At 57.7% G+C, this 16,651-nt stretch overlaps 2 protein-coding genes across 6 annotated transcripts in view; one reads left to right on the top strand and one right to left on the bottom strand.

The window, feature by feature from the left end:
- The first annotated feature begins 504 nt into the window (after nt 1–504).
- On the top strand, nt 505–11,760 carry HOOK2 (hook microtubule tethering protein 2). Of its 5 annotated transcripts, none has more exons than XM_040629249.1 (22): nt 505–653; nt 1,165–1,250; nt 1,320–1,392; nt 2,366–2,416; nt 2,525–2,657; nt 2,750–2,817; nt 3,178–3,240; nt 3,540–3,620; nt 3,723–3,883; nt 3,975–4,115; nt 5,110–5,311; nt 5,551–5,661; nt 5,770–5,857; nt 6,229–6,298; nt 6,997–7,134; nt 7,247–7,334; nt 7,533–7,567; nt 10,221–10,303; nt 10,384–10,487; nt 10,702–10,812; nt 10,881–10,952; nt 11,036–11,760. In XM_040629249.1, the coding sequence occupies exons 1-22, from the start codon at nt 609–611 to the stop codon at nt 11,183–11,185; spliced, it is 2,154 nt and encodes a 717-aa protein (XP_040485183.1). In that variant the 5' UTR covers nt 505–608; the 3' UTR covers nt 11,186–11,760. The 5 variants fall into 5 exon arrangements, with proteins under 5 accessions (XP_040485183.1, XP_040485184.1, XP_040485185.1 ...); XM_040629250.1 differs by having other exon boundaries at nt 10,387–10,487; XM_040629251.1 differs by lacking the exon at nt 1,320–1,392.
- Nucleotides 11,761–13,229: 1,469 nt separating this feature from the next.
- Nucleotides 13,230–16,651, bottom strand: part of BEST2 (bestrophin 2) — a 4,237-nt gene continuing 815 nt past the window's right edge. The window contains exons 2-9 of the mRNA XM_040628184.1: nt 16,539–16,633; nt 15,627–15,860; nt 15,384–15,538; nt 14,964–15,041; nt 14,634–14,786; nt 14,467–14,547; nt 14,118–14,272; nt 13,230–13,653 (exon numbers count right to left, since the gene is read on the bottom strand). Coding sequence (XP_040484118.1) covers nt 13,230–13,653; nt 14,118–14,272; nt 14,467–14,547; nt 14,634–14,786; nt 14,964–15,041; nt 15,384–15,538; nt 15,627–15,860; nt 16,539–16,633 — 1,375 coding nt within the window. The remainder of the gene's footprint in view (nt 13,654–14,117; nt 14,273–14,466; nt 14,548–14,633; nt 14,787–14,963; nt 15,042–15,383; nt 15,539–15,626; nt 15,861–16,538; nt 16,634–16,651) is intronic.

Consider the following 16,651-nt stretch of genomic DNA (forward strand, 5'->3'; position numbering starts at 1 on the left):
TGTCCATCACCCAAGACCTGAGTCTGGCTGATTCATTCTGCCCTCGACCTAGGACCACGCTCGTCTCCCCTTGTTTACCCCTGAGTCAAGACTCCCAAGTCACCTCCACCGGGGAAGACCCCTTTAGGATCTCTCCTCGAAGTCCACAGAATGTGTTCTGGCCTGCCCTTTCCCGCGTAGATAAAGGCTCCGATACGGTGGTTAGGCAGCAGAATTTCTTCCAGCTGAAGGGAAAGGACATGAATAAGCCCGTATAACAGAGTGGGATAGCTCCGCCTCACATGATGAGGAATTATTGTGAGGTCTCCGCTACCCCCAAAAGAGCCAAGGAGGAGGGGTACCGGGTCCATACTTGGGTTGTGCAAGCTTGGCCCAGACTGACCCCTAGCGGCAGGGCGGGCGCCCGACGGCTGCCCGGATCCAAGATGGGGGAACTGGAAGTCCGATCGGGCGCCGGGAGATCACGTGTCCGGGGCGGGGCCTGCGCCTAGGGGGCGGGGCGGGGCGGCGCTCTAGGCCGAGCGGGAGGTCGGGGCTGCGGGCGCTCGCTGGTGGCGGATCAGGAGGTGGCGGGGCTCCGCTGCCGGGGTCGAATCCGATCGGGAGCCATGAGCGTGGACAAGGCCGAGCTATGCGGGTCTCTGCTCACCTGGGTAGGTCGGGGGCGGGGCCAGGGACAAGTGTGCGCCCCCTCTTCTTGCCCGGGAACCCTGGCCTTGGCTCTGTCTACCCCGCTGTTCTGGGGCTGGAAGGAGGAAAGGGTGGTGGGCTTGCAGGGCGGTTGGACTCTGGCCTGAGCACCCGCCCCCGTCACGTGGCATGTTTGCGTGGAAAGAACAGGTGAGACCCCGCCCCTTCGCGGCTGGGTCACGTAGGGCGAGGGCACAGGTGAGCTGGCCTGGTCACGTGGGGCCTGTGGGGACCAGGTGACTCATGGTTCCGCCCTAGCCTGGTCGCGCGGGGTTTGTTGAACAGAAGTGAAGTGAGGCCACGCCCCCTCCAGTTCCAGGTGTGCAGAGGCCACTCCCCCGCGGAGCTGGTGTGAGATAGATCAGTCCCCGCCAACCGTGTGAGGTTCCTGCTGACCGGGAAAGTCTGCAAAAGGGGAATGGTTCTGTTCTTCCAGGCCCTGACTGCCCGTTGCCCTTTCCTCTCCCTCCCCAGTTGCAGACGTTCCACGTCCCATTCCCCTGTACCAGCCCCCAGGACTTGAGCAGTGGCCTCGCCATAGCCTATGTGCTGAACCAGATGTGAGTGGGGCTGAGGGGGAGGGTCCCGAAAAGGTCCCCCAGCAGCTCATCCCACTTTCTCGCCCCCAGAGACCCTTCCTGGTTCAACGAGGCATGGCTCCAGGGCATCTCAGATGACCCAGGTCCCAACTGGAGGCTGAAGGTGACAGGTGGACTCATGACTGGGAGACAGACTGGCGAAGAGATAATCAGGGAAGGCTAAGCTAGACATGTCCTGGGTGATGGGTCAGCTAGACACATGTCCTGGGTGATGCACAGACTTGGCTAGGAAGAGGGACAGATGTCTGGTGACGAGCCAACTCTGTTCTTTCTTTCTCCTATGGAAGAGGCCTGGGTGTGCAGCAAAGACTAACAAAGACAAAAACCTGCACACACACACACACACACACACACATTAACTTCCAATGGCAGTAAGTTCTATGAAGACAATAAAAGCAGGGCCATGAGAGAGGGCAACTAGGTGGGTGGTTACTCCAGATAGGTTGATCTCCATGCAAAATTTGGAGAAATGGGATTCTAGGCACAGGGAGCAGCAAATGCAAAGTGGGGAATAAGCTTGGTGTATTGAGGAAAGGCAGGGAGGTCAGAACAGAAAATAAGGGGGCAGAAATGGTGGATGAGGTCATCAGGAGGAGGGCAGGCTGGGGCAGGGAGATGGATTCTATTTTAAGTGCTGTGCAAAGTCAAGGGAGGGTTTTAGCAGAGAGGAAAGACACAACCTGGGTTGGACTTTAAAAAGCTCCCCCTGGCTGCTTGGAGAGGAATGGGGTGTAGGCAGCAAGAGTGGAAATTGAGACCAGGTTGGTGCAATAATCCAGGTGACAGAGAATGTGGCTAGGGCGAAAGGGTGGTAGGGCAGGTGATGAGAAGTGATTGGATTCTGGGGACATGTGAACAAGATGGGCAGGTGGACAAGAAGGGCAGGCAACTAGGCAGGGGTTGCCCCTAGGAGAGAGGACATTCAGACAGAGAGTGGTGCCAGACAGGATGAGATGACCAGGGTTTGGGAAATGAGGCAGAGAGAAAAGGCTGGGTAGGTAGATTCAGAGTGGGGGCTCCCTGGCTCCTTCTCGGGGGCTCTGGGACCCTGGACACAAGTCCTTGCCCCTCCCTAGGTCAGCAACCTGAAGACCATCTTACAGAGCTTGGTGGAGTACTCCCAGGATGTGAGTAACCATGAGTAACCGTGACAGGATTTAGGGGTAGGGTTGGGTTGGAATGAGGTGTCTCTGAGCCCCTATACCCCGTATTCCCACCCCCACCCCCGTCCTCAGGTCCTGGGGCACCCCATTTTGGAGCAACACCTTCCGGCCGTGAGCCTCATTGGCGAGTTTTCGGACCCAGAAGAGCTTGGCAAGCTGCTTCAGCTGGTGCTTGGCTGTGCCATCAGTTGTGAGAAGAAGCAGGGTATGGGGGTTCGGGGGCCCCCAGGGGACGACCCGAGGAAATCCTCCCACCCCCTACCCCTATGTTTTAGTCTTCCCCACCTTGATCCCCAGAGCACATCCAGAGAATCATGACGCTGGAGGAATCAGTTCAACATGTGGTAATGGAAGCCATCCAGGAGGTAGGTGGGGGTGCCCAATGTGCCAAGGAGCTTCAGGGGATGGGACATCACAGCAGAGGCAACTGGGCACAAGCTTTGCCCTGCTAAGGTCTGGGCTCTTCCTGGAACTCAGCTGGCTAGATTTCCCTGTCTCATGTGTCTGCCAGCTCTTCCCAGCTCTAAGTCACCATGTAGCACCCTCAAAGGATCCAGCCTCCCTGCTGGACCCATGGCAGGAAGGCAGCCTCTAAACTGAAGTTCTTGGGGGAGAACTGGCTTTGGGGACAGGAGGATGGAGAGGTGCTTAGGCTGGGTTGTGGAAGCTTTAATGGCCACCCCGAGAGGGCCCAGCTCATCCTGATGTCCTCCGCCTTGCTTCAGCTCATGACCAAAGACACCCCTGACTCCCTGTCATCAGAAACATATGGGAACTTTGATAACCAGGTAAGAGGTGGGAGACCTTGTTAAAGGCCCAAGCCCATTGCTGATTCTCAGGGCTGCCTACGGACGGAGGAGGAACTTGTCCTTAAGTGTATAAACTCCCTCCGTCCCTCAGGGTCCTAGCCTCTTCCCTCGTTGCCACATCACCTTTCCTCCAGTCCCCTGGGGTCCCAGCCCTCTGTTAGAGCTTGAGGGCTTCTGGGCTCCTCCTCTCTGCCCCTAGAGATGCCAGCCTCCCCTCCATCTCTTCCCGTGGATCCTTGACTTCCTCGCCCCTCCCCACCCTCCACCCCCCTCCTCAGTCCCGAAGGTACTACTTCCTGAGTGAGGAGGCTGATGAGGGGGATGAGCTGCGGCAGCGCTGTCTGGACCTGGAGCGGCAGGTGAGGTTGAGGGCGGCGAGGGCGCGCGGGCGCTCCTAGGGCCGCGTGGCTTGCCTCCATGCTGCCCTCCAGCCTCCAGCTCATCTGCGCCTCCTGCGGCAGCTGGTGCTCGTGTCCGAGGAGAAGCAGAGCCTGGCCCAGGAGAACGTGGCGCTGCGGGAGCGGCTGGGCCGGCCGGAGGCTGAGGGCGCCCCTGGCCTCACGGCCAAGAAGCTGTTGCTGCTGCAGTCCCAGCTGGAGCAGCTGCAGGAGGAGAATTTCAGGTGCAGTCAGCGGGGGATGGGGACCACAGGCCAGGGGATTGGCCGGGCTCCAGTGCCCTCAAGTGTCCCTTTCTCGCCGCCCCCCCCCCAGGCTGGAGACCGGCCGGGAAGACGAGCGCCTGCACTGTGCCGAGCTGGAGCGGGAGGTGTCTGAGCTGCAGCAGCGGAACCAGGCGCTGACCAGTCTGGCCCAGGAGGCACAGGCGCTGAAGGATGAGATGGACGAGCTGCGGTGCGTGGTCGATCCCGGGGTCCCCACTGCATGTTGTCCTTGGCACCGTGTCCCTCTGATACCATAGTCCCTCAAAAACTCCCAGATGCCCAGTGAACCCTCACAGTGTCTCTTAGACTCCACAGTGACCTCCTGAAACCCATTGTACTCTCCCTGGACCCCGCCGTGTCTTCTGGACACCACCAAGATTCCTGGATCCCTGCTGCCCCTCAGGACCCCACAGTGTGCCCCTGTGATCCCACATTATGTTCCCTAGACCCTGGAGCATCCCCACAACCCCGGCAACCAGCTCCCCAGTGCTGCCCAGGTGCCATCATGCCCCGGGATCCTCTTGTGCCCTCCAGGACCCTAACTGCAGTAATCCCCCCCCCCCTGCTGCCCCCCATGACCCCTCTGTGCTCCTCGTGATAGAACTATCCCTTCTTATGACTCCACAGCACCCCTGCAGTCCCAGAGCACTTGGTGGGGCTCCAGAGCACCCACCTCCTAGACCTCACCATGCCTTCTGTAACCTCAAAAGGCTCCCCTGTGGCCCTGCAGCACCCCTGTAATGTTAAAGTGTCTAGTGAATCCCTACTGCACCCTAAAGGACCACATAGAGCTCTGCCCTGAAGCTCCCCCATGACGCCACCACGCCATCGTTGATCCCATAGCCACCTTATAACCTCAGAGTGTCCTTGGAGGTTCTTCAGAGCCTCTGGGCACCATCATTCCCCCTGGAACCCCTCAGTCATTCTATATCCCCACAGTCCCCGTGCCCCCATCCCTGATTATGACCCTGGGCTAACCATGGGTGCTTAGGCTTCCTCTATGCCCCTTAATGACTTCCCAACAACACCAGGCCCTGGCTGACTCCTGACCCTCACGTTCTACCACCTTGAACCCACACATCCCCAGGTGACATGACATCTTCCCCTGCCTTGAGGGCCACAGATCCAAGCTGAACCCCGACCCCCGACCCAGGCCTCCTCTCCCAACTTGCCTCCTCCCCCAGGCAGTCCTCTGAGCGTGCTGGGCAGCTGGAGGCCACGCTGAGCAGCTGTCGGCGCCGGCTGGGTGAGCTGCGGGAGCTGAGGCGGCAGGTGCGGCAGCTGGAGGAGCGCAATGCCGGCCATGCCGAGCGCACCCGGCAGCTGGAAGATGAGCTACGCCGGGCCGGCTCGCTACGTGCCCAGCTCGAGGCACAGCGACGACAGGTGCGGCAGGGACCAGGGCAGAGCCCTGAGCGCCGGGTGCTCTAGGCCGCTGGACCCCTTGCCCCTCTCACTTGGTCCGTTGTCAGTGTGGTACTGAGCCCCTTCACCCAGAGCCCTCTCATCTGTATATAGTAGCCCCCTTCAGGCAGGCCAGCTCCTCCAAGTTCTCTGTATCTGGCCTCTCTGGCCCCACGCCTGCACCTTGCAACGCTGCATCCTCACCCCTCCTCTCTGTTCAGGTTCAGGAACTGCAGGGCCAGAGGCAGGAGGAGGCCATGAAGGCCGAGAAATGGCTATTCGAGTGTCGAAATCTAGAGGAGAAGTATGAGTTGGTGACAAAGGAGAAGGAGGTGAGACTGAAGTCACGCGTCCAAGCTCCACCCTGTCCATCCTGGCATAGCCCAGTCCCCGGGAGGCCAACCCTCCCTCAAATGGCATCTTGCACCCTGTCCCTCCAGCGGCTGCTGGCAGAGAGGGACTCCTTGCGGGAGGCCAATGAGGAACTGCGCTGCGCCCAGCTGCAGCCTCGGGGCTTGACCCAGGCTGGTGAGTCGGAGGCCTAACAGCCCTAGGGCTGGGGCAGGGGTGGCCTAAGGTGCTGTTACAGCGTACAGAAAAGCAGTGTCCCAGGGCTTGTCTAGGCAGGGGGGCAGAGCTAGACCACTTTGGAGACAGGCTAGAAGGGAAAGAGGTGACAAGGGTTGGCAGAAGGCAGGGGCTGACCTCCCAGGATCAGGGTGGGGCAAAGGCAGACTCAGGCCATGCGTCACTGCCCCCTGTCAAGCTGGGAGCAAGGCTTGTGTTAAGCCAGGCTTTGGGCTAAACTTGAGTCCCCAAAGATGATTCTTGGAAAGAGAACCCTAGGGCTGGGGCCAGGAGCTGTGCACCAACCTGAAGACATTTCTCACGTTCTCCAGACCCCTCTCTGGATCCCACCTCACCAGCTGTGGAAAACTTAGCAGCAGAGATCCTACCTGCGGAGCTGAGGTACCCTGGGGTCGCTCAGAGCTCTAGCTGCACCCAGAATCCACCTTCAGCCCTGCTCCTATTGCAGGCACCTACTGCTAGCCTGGCCTGCTGTGTTGGGATCCCAAGTCCTAGCCTGGCTCCTGGGCTCATTCACTCCAATTCTGCCCTTACCTGGTCGGCGCTCTAGCCCTTGTTGGTTGCTTGCCTCTCCCAGATCCATCCTCAGTGCCCAAATGAGGTCCAATCCATCTGGCTCCACTCACCGAGCAAAATCCCTAACCACACCCCCACCCATGCTCGCTCACGTGGGACTCTGCCCCCAGGGCATAGCCCTGTCCTCAGTGTAGCCCCTGCTAGGTTCAGTGCCCCGTGTCTTGCCCAGATGAACTCCCCCACCCCAGTTCTTCGCATTTCTGCGTCTGTCTTTCCCGCAGTCTTGCTTTCTTGCAGCCATAGAGGGATCCTGAATGTTCTAACCCCCTCCCGTAGCCCCGCCCTTGCCTGGCTCCACCCTTAGGCCCAGCTCAAAACCCCGCCCATTTTGGTCCCCCAGTGCTTGGTCCCCGTTACTCTAATCCTGCCTCAGGGTCTGGCTGGGCTCTTCCCCAGGGCTCTGTTCCTTTGCCAGCCCTGTCCGCCCAGTCTCCCTGCCAGAGCCCCGGCAGGCCTGAGGGGTGACCCGTCTCCAGCCCTGCTCACTCCTTCCCGGTCGGCAGGGAGACGCTCCTGCGGCTTCAGCTGGAGAACAAGCAGCTGTGCCAGCAGGAGGCGGCCTACCGGGAGCGGCAGGAGGAGCTGCAGCGCCACCTGGAGGACGCCAACCGCGCGCGCCACGGGCTGGAGACGCAGCTGCGGTGAGGACCCACCGGGCAGAGGGGAGCCCCCCTACCCCCGCGCGCGTGGAGTGGGCGTGTGATGCGAGGCAGAGGGCGGGCGCAGGCACTCAGCAGCCCCGCACTCCTGCAGGCTGAACCAGCAGCAGCTGTCGGAGCTGCGGGCCCAGGTGGAGGACTTGCAGAAGGCCTTGCAAGAGCAGGGGGGCAAGACGGAGGATGTGAGTGCCCGCCTCCTCCCTGCCTGGCCCTCCCTCGTGCCCTCCCCGTAACCCTTCTCTCTCTCCTCCCTGCTGCGCGATGTCCCCTGCAGTCCATTGTAAGTACCGTGGGCCCAGGGCGGCACCGCCTGCCCTCACCCCGGGAAGGAGTTGAGACCTCTGGACCCCCATTCACCCAGTGCCTGTTCTCTCCCCCAGTCCGCCCTGCTGAAGAGGAAGCTGGAGGAACATCTGTGAGTCCCAGAAGGAGGGCATTCCTGGTGGGGGGAAAGGCTGGGGCACAGGTGGGGGGGACGTTTGCTGTCTGTGGGGATTTATTTACGAAGAGAACCAGTCAGCCAAAACAGAAGGCTCAGATCAAGTAGGGTCTTAGGGGCCAAGGGAAGGAATAGGAACTGTTTGGGGGGAACAGTGGGGAGCCATGGAGGGAATTTCAGTAAGGTCGTATGAAAAAGTGACAGTCACCTTTTACTTTTTACATTGTTAAAAAAGAAACTATTTTGGGGGCATCTGGCTGGCTCAGTCGGTAGAACATGTGACTCCTGAGCTCAGAGTCATGGGTTTGAGCCCCACATTGGGTGTAGAGATTACTGAAAAAAAAATTAATGAAAAAAAAGATTTTATTTTATTTTTTAAAATTTTATTTATTCATTTGAGAGAGAGACGCGTGAGCAGGAGGAGGAGCAGAGGGAGAGGGACAAGCAAGACTCTGCGGAGTGCGGAGCCTGACCCGGGGCTCGATCCCATGACCCCGACATCATGACCTGAGTGGAAATCAAGAGTTGGATGCTTAACTGACGGAGCCACTCAGGCACCCCTATTTTATTTTATTTTTTTTTTAAGATTTTATTTATTTATTTGAGAGAGAGAGAGGGCACAAGTGGGGGGAAGGGCAGAGGAAGAGGGAGAGGGAGAACCAGGCTCTCCACCGAGCGAGGAGCCCAATGCGGGACTCGATCCCAGGACCCTAGGGTCATGACCTGAGCCACCAAGGCATTCTCCCCTGTTTTATTTATATGTAAGAAACTATCTTAAATAGCTATTATATTTATAGTTTAAAAACCAAAATATATATTGAGCAATACAGAGAGAAGGGGTATACTTCTTAGTCCCCCCATTGACTCAGTTTCTATCCCACCCCCATTCATATTAGTTCGTTATAAAAATCCTTACAGTCGGTGGCTCAGTCGGTTAAGCATCTGCCTTCAGCTCAGGTCATGATCCCAGCGTCCTGGGATCCAGCTCTGTGTGGGGCTCCCTGCTCAGCGGGGAGTCTAATGCTCCCTCTCCCTCTCCCTCTGTCCCCCCCACTTGTGTTCTCTCTCTCTCTCACACTCTCTCAAATAAATAAGTAAAATCTTAAAGTAAAAAATAAAAATCCTTATGAATTTTTTAAGGAAATGCAAATGAATATGAATATAAATTTTTATTCTGATTCCTCATTTACATGAAAGGTAGCGTGATAGCTGCTATTCTGCACTTTGCTTCTACTTAAGAAGATGGCTGGGAAATTTTGCCATATGAATAGTTTTTTGTGTTTTTTGTGTGTTTTTTTTAATGGGGAATAATTTCTTTTTCTTTTTTTTTAAAGATTTTATTTATTTATTTGACAGAGAGAGACAGCCAGCGAGAGAGGGAACACAAGCAGGGGGAGTGGGAAAGGAAGAAGCAGGCTCCCAGCGGAGGAGCCGGATGTGGGGCTCGATCCCAGAACGCCGGGATCACGCCCTGAGCCAAAGGCAGACGCTTAACGACTGAGCCACCCAGGCGCCCCATTTTTTTTTTTTTTTTTTTTAATAAATACAGTAACTTTTGCCAACTGGGTTTCCATGGAGAAATTAGGCCTTATAGAAAATGATATGTTTGACTCTTCTCACTTCTGCCAAGGATGGAGTGTAGCTTGTACCAACTGAGTGCAGAAAAAGTTATTTCCTTACAGAGGATGGATATATGGAAACATTAGGGCTTAATTCTCCTGTAAAATTCCAATCCAGAAAGGCTGGCCTGTAACAATTTTTGGGAATGCCATAATGTATTTAAGTCATTCTTTCGGGCACCTGGGTGGCTCAATCAGTGAAGTGTCTGCCTTCAGCTGGGGTCATGATCCCGGGTCCTGGGATCAAGTCCCACATCGGGCTCCCTGCTCAGTGGGGAGTCGGCTTCTCCCTCTCCCTCTGCCCCTCCCCCTGCTTGTGCTCTCTCTCAAATAAATAAATAAAATCTTTTTTGAAAAGTCATTGTCTCTAGGTATTTGCTATTTCAAACAGTGTAGCAAAGTAAAACCTTGTGCGTGTATCATTTTGCTTGTGAGCAGATATGTTGGAAAAGTGGAATTAGTGGCTTAGAGGGCACATGCCTTTGTAACCTCAGCAGACGCAGCCCAAGTTTAACGGTTAGGTGTTAGACCGTGCTCCAAACCCAGTGCATGATAATAATCTCACCTCCAAGGAGTGTTCTTAGATCCTTGGGATTTTGCCGCAGGTGGCGGAAGTTGTAAGGTTTTACCTTGTGTTTCTTTTTGTTAGAAGAGATTCGCATGCTAGAAAGATCCCTGGCTGCTGGGTGGAGAAAGGAACTGAGGTTGAGTGTAGAAGAGGCTGGCAAGGGGGGGAGGTGGCCGTACCAGTGTGTGGGCTGTGGCATGGAGACAAGTGGACACAAAGGGCTGGTCCAGGGGTCAGCTGATGAGGAGAGTGGAAGGTTGTGGCCCCAATGGCTAAGGAGATGGTGGGACCAAGGAATACCGCTTCTGTCTTGGAGGTCTGGCCCACAGATCTCTGCAGCCGGGCAGGTGTACGTTGGCCAGCTGGGAGGGCTGTGGCCAGCAGAGGGAGGAAGGGAAGGGGCCCAGCGGTCAGCCCGCAGCTGCCCCTCCTCCGTCCACAGGCAGAAGCTGCATGAAGCGGATCTGGAGCTGCAGCGGAAGCGAGAGTACATTGAGGAGCTGGAACCGCCCGCTGACAGCGGCAGTGAGTGGGGCGCAGCGGCTGGGTGGGGTGGGAGGGCCCCGAGCTTGGTGGGGAGCTGAGGGGTCCCCTTGTTCCCCCAGCAGCCCGGCGTATCGAGGAGCTGCAGCACAGCCTGCAGAAGAAGGATGCGGACTTGCGGGCCATGGAAGAGCGCTACCGCCGCTACGTGGACAGGGCGCGCACGGTGAGGACACTGGGGACTCCACGGGCCTCCTTCCACGTCTGCTGCCTCCCATTGATTCATGCCTCCCCACCACGTGCACCTCTTTGCCCCCCACTTCCTCATATGCCATACCCCTATCATATCACAGACTTCTGCACCACACTTAATGCAGCCCAACACGTCCAGGGGCCTGCAAGGCCAAGGTCACCCTGCCTGTGTCTTTCCCAAACCCTAGGTCATACAGACCCTGGAACCCAAACAGCGGCCATCCGGGGGGGCACCCCCAGAACTTCACACCCTGAGGACACAGCTCCGGGAGCGGGACGTCCGCATCCGGCACCTGGAGGTGGGTGTCCTCATCACTTCCCGCTGTCCCCAGCATTTCCAGGCCCCTGACTATTCCTTCCTTGGCAGATGGACTTTGAGAAGAGTCGAAGTCAGCGGGAGCAGGAAGAAAAGCTGCTCATCAGTGCCTGGTATAATATGGTGAGTGCACGTCACCGTAGTAAGGGTCCAGGGATGTGCCATGCGCTCACCTGACCCTAGCCGTGCCCCCTTCCTCCCTCCAGGGCATGGCTCTGCAGCAGCGAGCTGGGGAGGAGCGGGCCCCTGCCCATGCCCAGTCGTTCCTGGCACAGCAGCGGCTGGCCACCAACACTCGCCGTGGGTCCCTGGGACGCCTAGCGTCCCTGAACACGCGCCCCACCGACAAGCACTGATGGACCTCAGGATCCTGCCACCTGCCCAGCCGGCTGGGGCTCAGTCCGCCCTGGATTCCCCCAACTCATCTGGGGCCCAGCATCAGGAAGGCCTCAGTCAGCTGCCTGAGAGCCTTAAGGTCATGACTTCTGCCCTTTGTTCTCTCAGGTGGGACAAGAGTGCAGGATAGGGCAGGAGGCAGCGGTGGGCCTGTTCTTTTTAGCAATGTGATTCTTATCCTTGATTTTCAACCTGGGGTTAATGAGATGCCAGGGGAGAGAGTGATTTTTATATTTGAGAGGAAAAATAATAAAGATTTTCAATCTGCCCTGGCTGGACTCTGGGCACTGAGGGGAGGGAGAGAAGACGGGCCAGGGACTCAGAGCATTGCTTTTAGAAAGGCCTGGCTTGGGTTCTTACTAAAGCATGACTGACTGATAGCATCCACTGGGAGGTGAGAACTGTGTTTGTGTCTATGTAACTATATGTGCGTGTGGTCGTTTTTTGAAGAAGCTTCAGGCAAAAATCCCCGCCTTATGAAGCTGTCGTTTCTAATGAAGGGAGATGGACAATAAACAAAATAGATGAAGTAAAAGTTTGATGTGAGAAGTGCTACAGAGAAAAAGAAAACAGCAGTGATGGGGATGTGGGACGTTCGTTTGGGAGGTGGTGATTTTAAATAGAAGACCAGCAGAAGAGACTTTGCCAAGGAAGTGACATAATTTAAGCAGAGACCTGAAGGAGGTGAGGGGGGGCTGTGTAGGTAACAGCATATGCCTGAGGCCCTGAGATGACGCTTTGCTTGGTGGGTTAGAGGGACAGTGAGGAGGCCAGTGTGGCGTGAGTGAGAAGAGGAGGGGAAGAGATGAGGGCAGGGAGATTGTGAACTGCAGGGAATACTTTTATTCTAAGGGACATGGGAGTCACGTAGGGTTCTAAGGAAAGGAGGGACATTACCTGACTCAGGTGTTCATAGGCTCTCTTTGGCTACTGTGGAAGGAACAGACTGGGGGTGGTTAGGGCCAGAGCTGGGAGACAAGGACAGTGGTCCCTGGTCCAGGTGGGTGGGTGGGTGACACTGGGGGCTCTTAAGATGTGGGCCCTAGAGGAGCAGGAAATGGTTGGATTCTGGATACAATTTGAAGACCGAGCTGGTAGGATTTACTGCTAGATTGACATGGAGGGGGGCAAGAGAAAGAGTTGGAGAGGATTCCCGGATTTGGGCCTATCACCTGGAAGCTCAGAGCAGGTTGGGGCAGGTTGGGGAGCCAACAGGGAGCTGGTTTGGGGGGCATGTTCTGTTCAGGGTGCCGCATGGGGATATCAAGGAGGCAGGTGGCTCTCCCAGTCAAGAATCTGGAGAGGGATCCTGGTAGACTTCCAAATTCACCCTATGATTAAATTAAGACTGGGAGCTCTGAAGGGTACTGGAGAATGCAGGGACTTGGGGCAGAGAAGTCGCTTGCAGAATCACAAAACAAGAATGACAGGAGGAGGCTGTGGTCTGGGGACTGGCTGGTACATTAATGAATAAAGCCATGGACACTGATGGGGTCCTTTCAGAGGGCAGAGTTTGGGAAGAAGGAGGCAGGTGCGATCAAATCTTGTTTAGCCCAATCCCTGGCAGGAAAAGTCAGGCTAATAATGTTTAAGTAAAAACCACTAACATTTTATGAGCACCTATTATATATCAACACTCTAAAACCGTTATTTCATCCCCATAACTCAATGAGGTAGGCACTCACATCTCCATTTTAAGGAAAGAAAAAAAGGCAGGGCACCCTGATGGGGGCCTCTCAGGCAGTGGAGGGAGGGAAGTAGGGCTGGTTGGAAGGACCGCTGTTCAAAGAAGCTGGAAGAATCCCTCACCCTTAGCACAGTGCCTGGCCCACAGGAGGCGCTCCAAGCCCCAGTGCCAGATGTGAAGGCTGGCGCGCAGTAAGCGGGAACCGGTCAAAATCGGACAGGTGAAGTCCACACGCGGCTTCGGCAGACCCGAACTGCTGCCTGCCTGCCCTGTCGGGGTTTGTGTCCCTGTCCTTGGGGATCCTGGGCCTGTGGGCCTCAGGCAAGACTCTCCTCCTCCTCGCCAATGGGGCTGGGCAGCCAGGGTGGAGCCGGTCCCCGGGGCGCGGGCATAGGCACAGTGGTGAAGGGCTCGACGGCGGGCCCCGGGACGGGCAGCTCGGAGCCGGCGGGGAGCTCCGGCTCTGGCTCCCGCAGGCCGGATTCGAGCAGCTGGTCCCCGCAACCGCACTCCGGGGCCGCGCCGTCGAGGGCGCCTGCGCACGCGCAGCTGGCAGCTGTGGACGTCTCAGACACGCAGCTGTTCTTGCGGCGCATTAAGGACAGGCGCCGGCCCAGCAGGCCTCCCGCGGCCATGCCTGCGCCTACCGGCAGGAGGCGCTGCAAGAAGTCGCCGTGCGCCTCGCCCAGAGGCCCGTCCACGCCGTCCAGCCGCTGGAACTGCATGTCCTCTTTGGGCAGCCTGTCAGAACGGACAGTGGCTCAGCGTTGCGGCCTCGCTCCTCTCCTTGACTGACAGGGGACACGCTGCTCCTCCTGGTTCCACCCACCCCTTTGTCCCGCTTATCCCAAAAGACTTTGGTCCTCCTCCAGGGAGCCTGCTTTTATCCTCTGGCTTTGGCTAAGCTCGAACTTAGGTCTTCAAGCCTCAGTTGTGACTGCCGCGTCTCTGGCACTGCCTCTGGCCGCCAGTCCAATCCTCATAGGCTTTAGCCCTTAGGTTAGTCCCCAGTTTGTGGCCGGGTCCCAGACCTTGACTCGGATCCCTGCCCTCGACCCCCATTCTAGTCCTCACGGACTTTAGGTCTTGGCCCCGAGTCTCCAAATTGGCCCTGGCCTGGTATCCCATAGTCCCTTCAATCGGATAATCCGCGCAGGGCCAAGAAGACCCTCCCCCAGGAGGCCCCACCCATCCCGCTGGCTCACGTGATATCGAAGGTGGAGCCCTGGAACGAGGGCTGCTGCAGCAGAAACGCGGTGGCTGCGGTGTAGGGGGCGCGAGCCTCGGTTGCGTCCCAGTACAAATCCTTCTCCAGCATGGCCAGGTCGTCATACATCTCGTCCACGGCCAGCATTGACACCTGCGGGCGTGGACATGCGGGGCAGGGTGGAGCTTGGCAAAGCGCGGGAACCGCGGGGTGGACCCCTCAGGATGGGTTAGGTGTATGGTGACCAAAGGAAGAAGGATGGTTCAGGATCCAGGCCCGGGCAAGTCTTGGTGGGGGTGGGGCCAAGGCTGCTTAGGGAGCCCGGGAAGGTCGCAATCCAGTCTCACTTGGAAGTTGCGGTCGATCAGAAAGTTGGTCTCAAAGTCATCGTCGTCCTCTCCGAAGGGATTGATGAGCTGCTCGGCTACCTGAAGGGGGAGGGGATGGTTAGGTAGAGCCCTGAGAGCCCCTGCCTATCCCAGCCCGGGGGTCCCTACCTCAGGGCCCCATCCACCTTGAGCCAGCCCGCATAGAAGAAGAACTGCAGCAGGGTGAAGATGGGCACGCACAGGTCCAGGTTGTGGCCTTGGTAGCCCTGAGCTGGGTCCAGAAACTGGCGACCGATGAGGCAGGCCAGGAAGTAGCTGTACACAGCGATGGTCACCACCTGGGGGCGGGTCGGGTCACCAGGTCAGGGTTCTCGCGGTCTCAGGAGGTCTTGGAGAGACCAGGACTAGGAAGGGGCATCACTGATAGGGGGTCTTAGCTGACCCTCAGTCTTCCCTTGAGAGCAGTGCGTCAGAACGTCTGAAGCCGGATTTAAACGGAGGCATGGCAGGGTTACCTGCGTATAGACAAGCGGTACGCTGATCCAGTCGTAGTGAAAGAGCATTCCACACTTGCTCCGAAACACAGTCAGCTCCTGCACGCAGATACAAGTCATGAGAGAGCCTGAATTGGGAGCTCACACGTGGGGATTAGGTGTGGGTCCTTGGGATGGAGGTGAGTGGTTACCTGGTGGGATGTGGGCGTGTGCTTCTGGGCCTCCAGGGAGAGTATTTAGTGGTGAGTGTACATCTGGGGTAGGGGGCACTATACGCCTGGGAGTCGGCCCCCTAGAGATAAGGGTGCACCTGGGGGCTGCTTGGTAAGGGTGTTGGGACTCTGCCTCGTGGGAGGCGCGCGGCAGGCCTCCGTCTGACACAATTCCGGGGAGGTGTAATTTCCCCGGAATTTTGCATGAATGACCTCCTGGCGGGCCCACCTCAAGCAGCAGTTTAAGGGCGCTGTTGTCGCGGATGCGGCCCTCGCGCCGGGCCTGCGCAGCCAGGTTGGAGAACCAGACGCAGGGTACCCAATACTTGTTGTAGGACGAGTTCAGGTTCTCGAACTTCTTACGCTCCTCGCGGGTCATAAATCCTGGAGGGGTGAGGTCGGGGTTACGGGGGTTACTCGCCCCGCCCCCGTCCTCGCCCCGCCCCCGCCCCGCTTCAGGCGGGATCCTCACCCGCCTCCACTACGTGGTCTATAGTGGGGAAGCGCTTGAAGACCGCGGTGCTGACCGAGCGCAGGATAAGCACAGCTGAGAGCCCCGCGTAGCGCATGAGCGTGCGCCGGTAGAGGCGGCCCCGCTCGTCGCTTCCGTGCACCGTGCCCGCCACCACGCACATGAGCGCGTCGGGCAGCGGCATGCACAGGTACTGGTTCCACCAGCGATGCACCACCAGCGTCACATAGAAACCTGCGCGACAGCCGGGAATGGGGGGCTAAGTGGGGATACTAGGGCCAGGTCGTGGCAAGAGGGATGATAGGGGATCTGCACCAGAGGCACCAGGGGAAGGAAGGCTTATCACCCATCCACCTCGCCGCCCCACCTGGGCTAGGAATTTGGGGGTCCAGCCCTCCGGTCAGAGAGGCTGGAGCAGGCTGGGTCATCCTGGCTGTTTGTCACCTGGGATGTGGGATTGGGATTTCATTACAGAGGTGGAGACACAGGACCTATGTCAGGGGCACATAGGCAGGTTGTCTCCCTGGGCACAGGAACCACCTGAAACAGGCGGCCGGGGTCACGTGAAGTCACTGCCTTGTCAGAGAAATGTCCTCCGGGCTGGACTTGAGAGGATGGAGTCATATGGGGTCACTGGAGGGGGTCCCTGGGGCCCAGGACGTGTTCTCATGCAGACACAGGTGGGAGACCCTGAGATGACCAGGGATAAGCCTATCAGATGACACGGAGCTCTCATGGCTTACTGTAACCAGGTGACACCCAAGATCTCTGGAAATTGGGGCCATACCTGGCATGAAAGATGCAGAAATGGGGATCTGTTGGGGTTGGATTTGAGGGGGAATGGGGTCTCCAAAAGGCCTGGAAATGGGTTTCTCAGTATTAGGGGAATGGGGAACTCAGGAGCGAACGCACCCAGCACGAAAGAGACCGGGATGAGACTGGCGTACTGGTCACAGTAAATGACGAGCTTCTCGAAGTAGCGCTTCTGCCCTTCGGTCAGCACGAAGCTGCGGGGGGGGGGGGGG

This window comes from Ursus maritimus, unplaced genomic scaffold (genome assembly GCF_017311325.1).
Source record: "Ursus maritimus isolate PB19 unplaced genomic scaffold, ASM1731132v1 scaffold_14, whole genome shotgun sequence".
Taxonomy (NCBI): domain Eukaryota; kingdom Metazoa; phylum Chordata; class Mammalia; order Carnivora; family Ursidae; genus Ursus; species Ursus maritimus.